This window comes from Oncorhynchus clarkii, chromosome 13 (genome assembly GCF_045791955.1).
Source record: "Oncorhynchus clarkii lewisi isolate Uvic-CL-2024 chromosome 13, UVic_Ocla_1.0, whole genome shotgun sequence".
Taxonomy (NCBI): Eukaryota; Metazoa; Chordata; class Actinopteri; order Salmoniformes; family Salmonidae; genus Oncorhynchus; species Oncorhynchus clarkii.
In genome coordinates, this window is record NC_092159.1 from 29,458,603 (window position 1) to 29,474,520 (window position 15,918).

The 15,918-nt window shown below is 41.8% G+C and overlaps 1 protein-coding gene across 1 annotated transcript in view; it reads right to left on the bottom strand.

The window, feature by feature from the left end:
• The window catches only part of LOC139423539 (zinc finger protein ZFP2-like), a 93,663-nt gene that overhangs the window by 15,466 nt on the left and 62,279 nt on the right, over window positions 1-15,918 (bottom strand). The window contains exon 6 of the mRNA XM_071175136.1: window positions 4,802-5,860. Within this exon, the coding sequence (XP_071031237.1) occupies window positions 4,802-5,860 (1,059 nt within the window). The remainder of the gene's footprint in view (window positions 1-4,801; window positions 5,861-15,918) is intronic.

Below are 15,918 nucleotides of genomic sequence, written 5' to 3' on the forward strand. Positions count from 1 at the left end.
TGAGGGTGGAGCTCAGTCAGAGAGCTGTTGAGGGACTGGTTAGGAAGAACACTTCTACAGCCAGAGAGCTGAGAGGTCACACGTGGTTTAGATGGTAAATATGTATGTACCCTTAGTGGTTCATCACGTAAGCAAAAGGGAAAATGTTCCATCATCTATGTTTATTTACATTCGTGCAAGTTGGCCACTGATATTGTAATTTCTCACCCCCTTTGGCTGTATGAAAGTTAATTTCCTCTCAGGCACACATTTGGTCTTTAATATTATGAAGGTAATTTGTGTAGAATTTACTTTACCCCATCTCTTTACATTGCTGATGCATATTTGTTTGGCCTGACTGCGTCCAGACTATGTCAAGGGCCCATCCTGGTAGATCTGAACCTAATGCAGCTTAGAGTGATTGGATGACAGAAGTCACATTTAGGTGTCAGGTGTAACTGAGGCCATAGATGCTCCATATCCATTACTTTGAGAGTTTTAAATAATATGACTAAATGTGTTTCTTTCTGTGTTGCAGGGGCAGTCAAGAAATAGAATGGCAAGGCCACAGAACATGACATAAGCAGAGCTGTGGGAGACCACCTCAAACCCCTGGTAGAGCCGGGGGTGGTGTTTACCACTCCACCACGCCTTCAACAGGCGTGAAAAGTGAGATTGATCTGGTTGATCCATTTGTTTGTTTCAGTTTTCAGTAGTTGAATCCTTTGACATATTGTTGATTTCAACATTTTTTCATCTTCAACAAATGCACTGAATTTATACTGTTTTTCATACTAAGATGGAGCAAGAGTCTGTTGATTGGTTGGTCATTTATTTTGCAATATGTTCAAACCAAACCAGCACATTTCAGACATGGATGCAACGCAATGCACTTCACAGAAAAAATACAAATAAAAACATACACAGCAAACAGAAGAATAACAACTGAAAGACGAATTAACATTTCAAGGAAATGCCTTTGATGAACAAGAACTGGAGGCTACAACCCAAAATATAAGCTTGTTTTACTACATTGTTGTTACGTTTCCCAGCAAGAAAACCAGAAACGTCACTTAAACAGAAGAGGGAACTAACCAAGAGTCATTGACAACAACCACAACTAAACAGGTGGGTTTTTAGGAGGGGTTCTGAATGACACTATGGGGGTGTCCACTGGAAGTTGACTAGTAACAACAACTGGGACCTAAAAGACACCCACCATGAGACCCACTAAATCTGCCCAAGAAGAGGGAAACAAAAGAAAAACCCACAACAAACTTAGTTTGTTTTCAATATATCAACAAATGAACTGGGTTGGTTGAAAAGTGATACTAAACATACATACCAGCACTATTTTGACAGAGGAAGATATGAGTTTATACAGTTTTTCATACTAAGATGGACCAAGAAATGTGTTGCTTTTGCACATATTTATTCATTGGTTTAGCAAGAGTCTGTTGATTGGTCAGTCATTGGGTTCATTTATTTTGCTATATGTTCAAATCAAGTTTTACTTATACAGTACATTTCAGACATGATAACACAATGGCTTCACAGGAAAAAAACATAAGCGGATAAAAAACAAGAATAACCACTGAAAGACTAATGAGCATTGAAAGGAAATGCCATTGATTAAAATATTAATAGGATGCAACATCCCACCCAAATATAAGCTGTTTTTTTAGGAGAGGCTCTAAAAGACACCCACCATGAGACCCACTAAATCTGCCCAAGAAGAGGCAAACAAAAGAAAAACCCACACCAAACTTAAAGACAGGAAGCAAACCAAAAAAGTGGAGCAACTAAATGTGTTGACATTCCACATCTATCAAGATGACTGGAGCACTGGGCCAGACACTCTTAAATAGAACCTGGACCAGCTCAGGTGAAACACCTTCCCACTAACGAGATGGACAAGACAGCACAGGTGTAACACATACTGACACCAATCGGTTCTCCCTACATGCTAACAAGCTATAAGGCCAAGTCCAACCTCAAAACATAAGTGAAAAAACCAAAGCCTGTAAAACCTTCCTTCCCCCTTAAGACAACAAATATATCTTATAATTTTGTTGGACAAGTTTGCTGACCACTAACAGAAAACAATTTCAATTTCACATTATAATCAACTACAATATCAATCCCCTTGGAACGAGCCCAAACAAAACTCATCTCCAATACGGAAAAACATGTGGTCAAAATAAATTGTGATCCATGGTAACACACTGGCTAAACGCAAAACACACATCTTTTTGACTGCCCATCCTTGAGAAAATCAGCAACCAAGTTGTCCTTACCATGGACATGTCTGATTTCAAGAGGAAACTCCTGCAATATCGGTAGTAACTTTCCACCTCACTGCAGAGCGGGGTTTCTCTCTTTTTTCAGGGTTCACTAGATAGGTATGATGTTGGATCGGGGCCCAGTCCCCAATGTCATGCTCTAGTACATTTGGGTTGACACATCTGAGAATGAACCCTGATATTCTAAAAGCAGGGAAACAATGTCAATATAATTGTACCAAAAATTGTCAGTTGGTCGTATAAATAATTATGAATACTAAATGTTACATGAAATGTAAATATGAAATATTTGGTTGCATAGTCTTACGTGGGATAGCCCAATGTCAAAACACAGTTTTAATGTGTCCAAATCAATAACCAATATGCAGAAACAGTTTGGGATAAATTGAAAACCTAAACATAAAATGTTCTATGTACACAAACATCTGCTACAATAATCATATTACTTTAATTTGTTTAAACAAGCAGCTTTTAAAATGCACAAGCACCAAAAATGCTGCTGTTTTGACAAGTAGCAATAAATCACTGATATCGATTAGGGGGGAAATTAGGTTGTAATTTCAAACTGACACAACAAAAAAAACAAATGGAAATGGGAGATATATTTTACCTCACTGGTTAGAGGACAACCTGCAGAAGACAGTCAGCTACATTTTGGAGTGATGCATTTAAATTTAGGGGTCGCTAAACAAGGGAATGCAACACTTATTTGTCATCACTCATCGATATCATGCTAAAATCATTTGTGCGAGAGGAGAGAGATGAGGTTGCACGTCCTGTTAAAATTAACAGCTCAAAAACCACACGGAATCTGGAAGTAATGTGTACATCACTGGTTAGAGGACAATTTGTCGAAAACAGTTGGCCACATTTTGAAGTGTTGCATTTTGATTCAAGTGGGTCACCAACGTGATAAGTGTAACACAACTCCTAATTGTCCCTAGAATTTCTAAGCAAACAGCTGGAGGCAGGGCTTTCTCCTATAGATCTCCATTTTAATGGAATGGTCTGCCTATCCATGTGAGAGACGCAGACTCTGTCTCAACCTTTAAGTCTTTACTGAAGACTCATCTCTTCAGTATGTCATATGATTGAGTGTAGTCTGGCCCAGGAGTGTGAAGGTGAACGGAAAGGCTCTGGAGCAACGAACTGCCCTTGCTGTCTCTGCCTGGCCGGTTCCCCTCTCTCCACTGGGATTCTCTGCCTCTAACCCTATTACAGGGGCTGAGTCACTGGCAAACTGGTGCTCTTTCATGCCGTCCGTAGGAGGGGTGCGTCACTTGAGTGGGTTGAGTCACTGATGTGATCTTCCTGTCTGGGTTGGGGCCCCCCCCCTTGGGTTGTGCCGTGGCGGAGATCCTTGTGGGCTATACTCGGCCTTGTCTCAGGATGGTAAATTGGTGGTTGAAGATATCCCTCTAGTGGTGTGGGGGCTGTGCTTTGGCACAGTGGGTGGGGTTATATCCTTCCTGTTTGGCCCTGTCCGGGGGTATCATCGGATGCCCCGCCACAGTGTCTCCTGACCCCTCCTGTCTCAGCCTCCAGTATTTATGCTGCAGTAGTTTGTGTGTCGGGGGCTAGGGTCAGTTTGAAATATCTGGAGTACTTCCCCTGTCTTATCCGGTGTCCTGTGTGAATTTAAGTATGCTCTCTCTAATTCTCTCTATCTTTCTTTCTCTCAGAGGACCGGAGCCCGAGGACCATGCCTCAGGACTACCTGGCATGATGGCTCCTTGCTGTCCCCAGTCCACCTGGCCGTGCTGCTGCTCCAGCTTCAACTGTTCTGCCTGCGGCTATGGAACCCTGACCTGTTTACCGGGCGTGCTACCTGTCCCAGACCTGCTGTTTTCAACTCTCTAGAGACAGCAGGAGCGGTATAGATACTCTTAATGGTCGGCTATGAAAAGCCAACTGACATTTACTCCTGATGTGCTGACCTGACGCACCCTCGACAACTACTGTGATTATTATTATTTGACCATGCTGGTCATTTATGAACATTTGAACATCTTGGCCACGTTCTGTTTTAATCTCCACCCGGCACAGCCAGAAGAGGACTGGCCACCCCTCATAGCCTGGTTCCTCTCTAGGTTTCTTCCTAGGTTTTGGCCTTTCTAGGGAGTTTTTCCTAGCCACCATGCTTCTACACCTGTATCGCTTGCTGTTTGGGGTTTTAGGCTGGGTTTCTGTACAGCACTTTGAGATATCAGCTGATGTAAGAAGCCCTATATAAATACATTTGATTTGAACTATTTTTTCTTTGTCAATTTTTATTAAATCACATAAATAGTACTCTTCCATTTTCCCGTGAGGCTAATATCCATATCATTATGAAATCAAATCATAAAGGGGGGAAAACGTTTAGGCTTCTACATTGTGACATCATTAAAATACTCCTACTACAATGTTAAAACATTCTACATTGTGACATTAATTAATTGAAAACATGAAACAACTCCTTCATGTATGTATTTTCTAATATTTGATCAGAGATCTTTTAACAGATTATCTCTGGTCACAGCTATGAGATTTTTCTCCTGTGTGTCTTCTCTGGTGTACTGTCAGATGGCCAGATGTAGTAAAACTCCTCCCACATTGACCACAGCTATAAGGTTTCTCTCCTGTGTGTTTTCTCTGGTGTACTGTCAGATAGCTAGATGTAGTAAAACTCCTCCCACATTGACCACAGCTATAAGGTTTCTCTCCTGTGTGTTTTCTCTGGTGTACTGTCAGATAGCTAGATGTAGTAAAACTCCTCCCACATTGACCACAGCTATAAGGTTTCTCTCCTGTGTGTTTTCTCTGGTGTACTGTCAGAGAGCTAGATGTAGTAAAACTCCTCCCACATTGATCACAGCTATAAGGTTTCTCTCCTGTGTGTGTTCTCTGGTGTTGAGTCAGAGTGCCAGAGAAAGTAAATCTCTTCCCACATTGATCACAGCTATAACGCTTCTCTCCTGTGTGTGTTCTCTGGTGTACTGTCAGATAGCTAGATGAAGGAAAACTGCTCCCACATTGATCACAGCTATAAGGTTTCTCTCCTGTGTGTGTTCTCTGGTGCACTGTCAGCTCTCCAGATTGACCAAAACTCTTCCCACATTGACCACAGCTATAAGGTTTCTCTCCTGTGTGTGTTCTCTGGTGTACTGTCAGAGAGCTAGATGTTGTAAAACTCCTCCCACATTGACCACAGCTATAAGGTTTCTCTCCTGTGTGTGTTCTCTTGTGTCGAGTCAGATTGTTAGCTTGAACAAAACTCTGCCCACATTGATCACAGCTATAAGGTTTCTCTCCTGAGTGTGTTCTCTGGTGTACTGTCAGAGAGCCAGATTGAGGAAAACTCTTCCCACATTGACCACAGCTATAAGGTTTCTCTCCTGTGTGTGTTCTCTGATGAATTTTAATGCCTGATGAGGTGAATCTCTTCCCACAGTCAGAGCAGAAGTGAGTTCTCTTCCCTGTGGATCTCTGCAGGTGTTTCTTGAGGTGTTTTGATCTGGAGAGACTCTTCTCTGCCTCTTCAGCATCATGAGGTTGTTGAGGATCCCCAGAGGATCCACAATAGTCCCCACTCTCTCCTGTGTGAACAACAAAGTCAGATGATTAAAGGCCCACAACAGCGGAAAACCACTGTAAAAGAAAGTTGAGGCCAACAAAGTAGCCAATGATGTTGTAAAACAATTGATGTCTGTAACGAATGTAAAAATTATTTGACAATCCTCTTTAAATGAGCAAGAATAGTCATATTTGCCTTGTTTTCACATTAGTAGTAACATTGATGATTGTAGATTAGTTATTCATTTTGTTGAAACTCTAAGCAGTGTGCCAGACGACTTTTGGTTTCCAATATAGACCCCTTTCTGTGTTTAATAAAATTGCGGTGCAAGGGCGATGCACAAACAATTTGGTTGCAGAAACTCCTCCCTGCTAATGAGAAAACCGATAGTTATGGATGTAGTATATCTCTCTGGAGTAAAAATGGTGAGCAAAGATTTTCGTTTTTCACAATGTATTCTGAATGTGAATGGGGGAAAACCCAGGGGACTAACCTCCATTTCCAGGTTGCTTATGAGTACATTTTACACTAGTTTGGATTATAATTGTAAGGCTAGTTTGAATGTTCTGTTTAATATAATGTTTGCTATAGTATTAAGAATTGTGTGTATTTGTTGAAGAACTGAGTTAATGACAGTATACATTTGGGTTTTGCTAATAAAGTTAAGATTGTATTTTGTATTTCACCTTTATTTAACCAGGTAGGCCAGTCGAGAACAAGTTCTCATTTACAACTGCGACCTGGCCAAGATAAAGCAAAGCAGTGCGACAAAAAAACAACAGAGTTACATACACGTGGGATAAACAAACGTACAGTCAATAACACAATAGAAAGTGTTTATACAGTGTGTGCAAATGGAGTAAGGAGGTAAGGCAATAAATAGGCCATAGTAGCAAAGTACACTGGAGTGATGGATGTGCAGATGATGATGTGCAAGTAGAAATACGGGTGTGCAAAAGAGCAAAAAAAAGTAAATAAAACATGGGGATGAGGTAGGCAGTTGGATGGGCTGTTTACAGATGGGCTGTGTACAGCTGCAGCGATCGGTAAGCTGCTCAGATACCCAATGCTTAAAGTTAGTATGGGAGATAAATGTCTCCAACTTCAGCGATTTTTGCAATTTGTTCCAGTCATTGGCAGCAGATAACTGGAAGGAAAGGCGGCTAAACGAGGTGTTGGCTTTGGGGATGACCAATGAGATATACCTGCTGGAGCGCGTGCTATGGGTGGGTGTTGCTATGGTGACCAGTGAGCCGAGTTAAGCCAGCCTATTAAAGACTTTTAGATGACCTAGAGACAATGGGTTTGGCAACGAATATGTCGCGGGGGCCAGGCGACAAGAGCATACAGGTCGCAGTGGTGGGTGGTATATGAGGCATTGGTGACAAAACGGATGGAACTGTGATAGACTGCATCCAGTTTGCTAAGTAGAGTGTTGGAGGCTATTTTGTAAATGACATCGCCGAAGTCATGGATCGGTAGGACAGTCAGTTTTACGAGGGTGTTAGGCAGTGTAAGTGAAGGAGGCTTTGTTGCGAAACAGGAAGCCGATTCTAGATTTAATTTTGGATTGGAGATGCTTAATATGAGTCTGGAAGGAGAGTTAACAGTCTAACCAGACACCTAGGTATTTGTAGTTGTCCACATATTCTATTTCAGAACCGTCCAGAGTAGTGATGCTAGTCGGGCGGGCGGGTGCGGGCAGCGATCGGTTGAAGAGCATGCATTTAGTTTTAGTAGCGTTTAAGAGCAGTTGGAGGCCACCGAAGGAGTGTTGTATGGCATTGAAGCTCGTTTGGATGTTTGTTAATTTAACACAGTGTCCAAAGAAGGGCAAGATGTTTTCAGAATGATGTAGTCTGCGTAGAGGTGGATCAAGGAATCACCCGCAGCAAGAGCGAGATCGCTGGGGCGGCAGGGTAGCCTAGTGGTTAGAGCGTTGGACTAGTAACCGGAAGGTTGCAAGTTCAAACCCGAGCTGACAAGGTACAAATCTGTCGTTTTGCCCCTGAACAGGCAGTTAACCCACTGTTCCTAGGCCGCCATTGAAAATAAAAATGTGTTCTTAACTGACTTGCCTAGTTAAATAAAGGTAAAATAAATACAAATATATATATACAGAGAAAAGAGTCGGCCCGAGAATTGAACCCTGTGGTACCCCCATAGAGACTGCCAGAGGTTCGGACAACAGGCCAGGTTGATGAAGACGACTGCACAGTACTGTCTTTTATCGATGGCGGATATGATAACATTTAGTACCTTGAGCATGGCTGAGGTGCACCCATGACCAGCTCGGAAACCGGATTGCACAGCGGAGAAGGTACGGTTGGATTTGAAATGATCAGTGATCTTGTTTATTAACTTGGCTTTCGAAGACTTTAGAAAGGCAGGACAGGATGGATATAGGTCTGTAACAGTTTGGGTCTAGTGTGTCACCCCCTTTGAAGAGGGGGATGACCGCGGAAGCTTTCCAATCTTAAGGAATCTCGGACGATACAAAAGAGAGGTTGAACCGTCTAGTAATAGGGGTGGCAACAATGGCGGCTGATAATTTTAGAAAGAGAGGGTCCCGATTTTCTAGCCCAGCTGATTTGTACGAGTCCAGGTTTTGCAGGTCTTTCAGAACATCAGCTATCTGGATTTGGGGTTGGGGTAGCCAGGAGGAAAGCCTGGCCAGCCGTAGAGAAATGCTTCTTGAAATTCTCGATTATCGTGGATTTAATCGGTGGTGACAGTGTTTCCTAGCCTCAGTGCAGCGAGCAGCTGGGAGGAGGTGCTCTTCTTCTCCATGGACTTTACAGTGTCCCAAAACTTTTTGGAGATAGAGCTACAGGATGCAAATTTCTGTATGAAAAAGCTAGCCTTTGCTTTCCTAACTGACTGTGTTTAATGGTTCCTGACTTCACAGAAAAATTGCACATTGCGGGGACTATTTGATACTAGTGCAGTACGTCACAGGATGTTTTTGTGCTGGTCGAGGGCAGTCAGGTCTGGAGTGAACCAAGGGCTATATCTGTTCTTAGTTCTACATTTTTTGAAAGGGACATGCTTATTTAAGATGGTGAGGAAATTACTTTTAAATAACAACCAGACATCCTCTACAAATGGGATGAGGTCAGTATCCTTCCAGGATACCCGGGCCAGGTAGATTAGAAAGGCCTGCTCGCAGAAGTGTTTTTTGGAGCGTTTGACAGTGATGAGGGGTGGTCGTTTGACTGCAAACCCATAACAGATTCAGGCAATGAGGCAGTGATCGCTGAGATTCTGACTGAAAACAGCAGAGGTGTATTTGGAGGGCAAGTTGGTCTCCAGGGCACAGCTGGGAGCTGGGGGGCGGGGGGGTCTATAAGAGGCGGCAACAGTGAGAGACTCATTTCTGGGGAGATTCATTTTTAAAATTAGAAGCTCGAATTGTTTGGTCATGGATCTGGAAAGTATGACAGAACTTTTCAGGCCATCTCTGCAGAAGATTGCAACTCCTCCCCCTTTGGCAGTTCTATCTTGACAGAAAATGTTGTAGTAGGGGATGGAAATATCAGAATTTTTGGTGGCCTTCCAAAGGCAGGATTCAGACACGTTTCGATGCCAATGCAGAACGCCACAGGATGAGCGTGAGGTAAAAGGTGACGCCCAGAGCATACCCATGATGTTGTACAACAATTGACATCTGTTAAATTATTTGACAATTAAGACAGTCAAGTGAGCAACAATCACACTTTGTCTTGTTTTCACATTAGTAGTAACATCGATGATTGTAGGCTAGAAAGTGTGCCAGACGACTTTCGGTTTGCTGAAATTGCGGCACGAGGGCGATGCTCACACAATCTGGTTGCAGAAAATCCTCCATACTGATGAGGAAACCGCTAGTTATGGTTGTAGTATATCTGCCTGGAGCAAAAATGGTGAGCAAAGATTTTAGTTTTTAACAATCTATTCTGAATATTACAGCTCACTATCAGCGCAAGATCAGGAGTGCTACTCAATGAAACTCACATTAAGCTCTATGTCTATTCACTAATTCACCACCGTGGGGGTAAACTCAGAGGGGTTCTCATGGGCTGACAGCAAAAATAACCTCTATTTACAGGTTGCTTATGACTGCACTTCACAGTACTTTTAGATTATAATTGTAAGGATCGCTTGAATCTTCTGTTTGTGTTACTGTCAGAAATCAACTGCTTTATACTTAAAAAACACTTCAACCAGTAAAATGCTCTGGCTTTAACATCAGACTGACAATGAGGTTATACACTAAGTGTATGTCAAATTGGCCCATAACTTCACCTAACAATAACATAGACCTATTGTAGGACCCATAAATTCACCTAACAACAACATAGACCGAGGACTATAAATCATTTAGTATTTCAGGTGAAACATGGAAACTAAAATGTCTTTGTCATGAAATTTCATAACCTGATCACCAGATAATTTTGTGAATAATCCCACTAGGCTACTCTGTAATGTGTTGTCATTCTAAATGTCCTGAAAAAAGGAAAATAGCTCTGTGTGTTAAACAATAGCCTATCCATCAAGGAACAGTTCTCTACACATTATGAGCAAAGTATCAGACTAACGACTAACGAGACAAACAGACTAACGAGAACCTACTGTAAATCAAGCAGACAATAACACATTATAAACATCAATTTGTTAGGGATGTTGGATCCAAAGTGGAGCACGGCATAACTGTCTTTACCAGAGTAATGAAGTACTTTGGTTGTTGTTGCATATTGTGATGTTTGTCATTTGACTGTCCAAAAAATTGTCCGACAGCAAGATCCAGTATTTAAGTTCATCATATGACAAGCTTAACGTTGACAGTAACTACTGTTCCCTGAAGGAGGGATACTAAATGAAACGGCCCATGACCTGACCCCACAAGATGCGTCAGTTTTATCAATTTATTCATTGTCTTTCATTTGAAACACTCCTGTCAATGTTGAGTAAGGATGCACACCTGATTACACATATAGAAGTAAAACTAGTCTACCTGGCCTGCACACAAATGTAGGCCTATAAATGTGCCCATTTGGGGATGTCTGATAGTATTTCTGATTGTCTTAACACTGCACCACTAATGAGTTCTGGAGTTTCTCAAAGTATTTTTTCTTCTTCAACTCAAACAGCAAGTAAACAAAGTCTTAATGAAATCCACTCGGCACGAGAGTGGTTACATTTCTCCAGCCCCCATCCCTCAGCTGTTTACCAAACCAAGTCTCTGGGCAGCCATTTTGTTTCTGTTTAAAACCTAGGTTGTCCCTTTAAAAAAGCCACATAAATCAATCAACCAACTTGCAGTTGAAACAATAACAAAGCTGTAATGCCACCACTGTTTTGCTAATAAGAGAAATGGAGAAATGTAACTACTCTCAAATTCATAGACAGACCTATGGATGCAACAACTTAACATCCATTATATCAACGTTATAATTTTAACCATGTTGAGGCTATACAGTGTTGGTTTACATTGTTTCTAAACATTGGAGTAAAAAAAAGCTTATTTGGGGTTCTGATGGCGTACAACAGTTGAACTAAGCTCATGTGTTATATTCTTCAAGAATCAATGGCTATAAATAAATAATTTAAAAGTTACAATATGGATGTAGCAATTGCAGATTTCCCCTTTAACACCAAACATCAGTTCAACAACTGCAGAGTTTGTGCCTCTGTTTTTAAGACAGTACTTACTAGTGTTAATCAGGGAACGTTCATCGTTAGAACCATTGGATGCCTTAAGATGCCTTTGGGAAACCGGGCCCAGATATCCCGTTTCCTCCTCTTCTTCCCCCTCCTTTTTCGATGTGACAATCATCTCCCCCTCTTTCACTTCAACAACTGCATCCTCCTCTTCTTTTACTCTGAACAAGTCTTCCTCTTCTTTTACTCTGAACAAGTCTTCCTCTTCTTTTACTCTGAACACGTCTTCCTCTTCTTTCACTGAAACGTCTTTCTCTTCTTTCACGGTAATGGCCTCTCCCTCTACTTGTTTTTGTATTGTAACATCCTTCTCTTCCTCCTCCTCTTTCACCTTTTTATCAGGAGAGTAGCTAAGTGACCTCATGGTCGGAGATGTTAGCTAGCTAGGCTAATGCTAACTTAACCAGCCCGCTAGCTGACTAATAACAACAACACAGTAAATATGAAATTAAATCGAATAACTAACTAGAGGGGAGAAATGGGTTTAAAACACAGTGGCTAATATACACTAAAGCGTCTAAAGAGCTTTATTGGTTCGGCTATTTTGTCGAGCAAGCTACCGAGGTGGCGGACAAACTGTTGCTGCGGTTGAAAGAAGCGTTCCGTCCACTAGAATATACGTCACACCAGCAGCATTGCCTTAAAGTCGCAGACCGCAATCTGCTAACTGGAGTGGGTAACGCAGTTGAGTAAAACGTATATTGAAAATGTTCAGACAAGTTCAATGTAGGAAGCATGAGTTTTTGGTCCCGGGGATAGAAATGTATAAAGTTGACATTACATCATAAAATCCACCTTTAACATCGTACATTTATGTTTTAGTAACTACTGTTGTTGGTTTGGTGTCAAGTAAGCCTCACTTTATATTTTAATGAAACAGGCAGGGAGCAGGTCTCGAACCCTCGACCTTCGAGCCCGTGGTCGGGCGCGCTATAGACTGTGCAGCAAAAGCATGCACGCTCGAGTCGATTTCCGCGCTTATAAACCCAGGGATCGTTATAATATGTTATTTGCCGAATCTCAGTTTTCCATGTGGGTTGTATGCTAAAGTTCCCTCTTTCAAGTTGGTAGCTAACTGGAAAATCTAATCAAAAATCAAATCTTATTAAATCATACATTAGCAATTTATGTTTTAGTATGTACTGTTGTTGGTTTGGTGTCAAATAAGCCTCTCTTTAAATGTTATTTGCCGAATCTCAGTTTTCCATGTGGGTTTTATGCTAAAGTTCCCTCTTTCAAGTTGGTAGTTAACTGGAAAATCGAATAAAATCAAATGTTATTGGTCACGTACACATGTTTAGCAGATGTTACAGTGCAGTAATATAAGTTCTGACAGTGCAGTAATATCTAACAAGTAATCTAACAATTCCCCAACAACTACCTAATACACACAAATCTAAAGGGGTGAATGAGAATATGTACAGTGCTTTGCGAAAGTATTCGGCCCCCTTGAACTTTGCGACCTTTTGCCACATTTCAGGCTTCAAACATAAAGATATAAAACTGTATTTTTTTGTGAAGAATCAACAACAAGTGGGACACAGCACAGGAAATGACAAAGATCATTAGCACCATTAGTACCAGCATTACAAGGTGCAGAAGGAAGCAGCAGCAGCACTAGAGCTTCAGGTGCTCCTGCAGAACTGGAGATGGTGGTCAGTTCAGAGTCTGACTCAGAGCAGGAACCTTCAGGTACAACTTAAGAGCACAAACCTAAACATATAGGCTATGATTTTAGATTAATATGAGCTTTATTTATGAGATAATCAGTGGGACTGTAATCGGGGGGCATACAATCGATGACTGCACATGTAATACAAGTTTAAATGTAGGTTATTTACAATATTAATCTCATTCTTGTCACGCCTGCTCCCGCTCTTCCTCGCCAACTTTACACACTCAAGCCACTTTCAGTACGCACACCTGCCTTTCCCCGTCACGCACATCAGCGCTCCTGTTTCCTGGCTCTGTTCCCTGCTTCGGGATTGTTTGTCATATGGCCTTGTTTATCCGTGTGCTGACACTGTTCCTGTCGTGTTCTTTGTCCGTTCCAGAATAAATGTTTGACCCCCGTACCTGCTTCTCCCGTCCGGCATCGGTTCTTACAATTCTGCAGAGCAACTAGATGTGCAGAGTTAGAGAGAGAGGGGATCAAAGCCCAGTATAGGGAAAATAGAAAGGGACATTGAAAGCAATGAAAATCCATTTGATTATTTTGCCTGTCCCCAGTCCAAGGATTTTTACTTATTTTTTCAGTATCACCCAAAACAAACCCCTCAAAGAGTCATTTCCAATGTACTCCACTCCAAAGATGGCGCAAACAGAAAATGACTGACATACTTTTAAGTAACTCCCTCCTTGTTCTGCTCAGTATGTCTTGTCATTTGCAAAACCTTCAGCCAGTGATAGTGCATTTGTCAAAGGAGGCATGCAGGTCTGGAAACATGCCCATCAGAGAGTACAGGAACATGAGAGAAGCAAGACCCATAGAGAAAGTGCAGAAGCCTTTTTCCTCAGAGCCAGCAAAGCAGACATCCGTACCCTTCTGAGTGACCAGGTCAGAATGAGGAGTCAGGTCATGGAACGTGTGAATGATGTCTTTAAAGTTCTTGGTAAATGTGGGCTCAGCTACAGAGGACACAGACACGAAGCTGCATATAACTTGGAAAACATGGCCGTCAATCATGACACGTTTCTTGAGCTTATATTGTTGCTAAGCAAATATGATGTCTGCCTACAAGAGCGTGTTGGTGGAGCATTGAGAAGAACAAGAAGGAGATGGGAAGTAAAGGAAGCGGGTAAAACAACAACAAATAAAGTAATTGACGTCATCAGAATGTTTATTCAGCAGACAATTGCTGTTGAAGTGAGAAAGGCAGGGATGTTCTCAATAGGAATGGACACAACACAGGATTTAACATCCAAAGACCAGTGTGCAGTAGTTCTGCGATATGTCACTGATGTTGTCCACAAGAGATTCATTGCCGTCATTGACTGTGAATCATCGATTGGACAGTACTTTGTGGACCTGGTGAAACAGACCCTTGAGAAGATGGACATAGATATCAAACAGTGTGTTGGTAATGCAACAGACGGAGCAGTGAATATTCAGGGACAATACAGGGGCTTCTCTGCGTTGCTCACAGGAGAGTCTCGTAACCAAGTACACATACAGTGCCTTGCGAAAGTATTCGGCCCCCTTGAACTTTGCGACCTTTTGCCACATTTCAGGCTTCAAACATAAAGATATAAAACTTTATTTTTTTGTGAAGAATCAACAACAAGTGGGACACAATCATGAAGTGGAACGACATTTATTGGATATTTCAAACTTTTTTAACAAATCAAAAACTGAAAAATTGGGCGTGCAAAATTATTCAGCCCCTTTACTTTCAGTGCAGCAAACTCTCTCCAGAAGTTCAGTGAGGATCTCTGAATGATCCAATGTTGACCTAAATGACTAATGATGATAAATACAATCCACCTGTGTGTAATCAAGTCTCCGTATAAATGCACCTGCACTGTGATAGTCTCAGAGGTCCGTTAAAAGCGCAGAGAGCATCATGAAGAACACGGAACACACCAGGCAGGTCCGAGATACTGTTGTGAAGAAGTTTAAAGCCGGATTTGGATACAAAAAGATTTCCCAAGCTTTAAACATCCCAAGGAGCACTGTGCAACGATAATATTGAAATGGAAGGAGTATCAGACCACTGCAAATCTACCAAGACCTGGCTGTCCCTCTAAACTTTCAGCTCATACAAGGGGAAGACTGATCAGAGATGCAGCCAAGAGGCCCATGATCACTCTGGATGAACTGCAGAGATCTACAGCTGAGGTGGGAGACTCTGTCCATAGGACAACAATCAGTCGTATATTGCACAAATCTGGCCTTTATGGAAGAGTGGCAAGAAGAAAGCCATTTATTAAAGATATCCATAAAAAGTGTTGTTTAAAGTTTGCCACAAGCCACCTGGGAGACACACCAAACATGTGGAAGAAGGTGCTCTGGTCAGATGAAACCAAAATTGAACTTTTTGGCAACAATGCAAAACGTTATGTTTGGCGTAAAAGCAACACAGCTCATCACCCTGAACACACCATCCCCACTGTCAAACATCATGGTTTGGGCCTGCTTTTCTTCAGCAGGGACAGGGAAGATGGTTAAAATTGATGGGAAGATGGATGGATCCAAATACAGGACCATTCTGGAAGAAAACCTGATGGAGTCTGCAAAAGACCTGAGACTGGGACGGAGATTTGTCTTCCAACAAGACAATGATCCGAAACATAAAGCAAAATCTACAATGGAATGGTTCAAAAATAAACATATCCAGGTGTTAGAATGGCCAAGTCAAAGTCCAGACCTGAATCCAATCG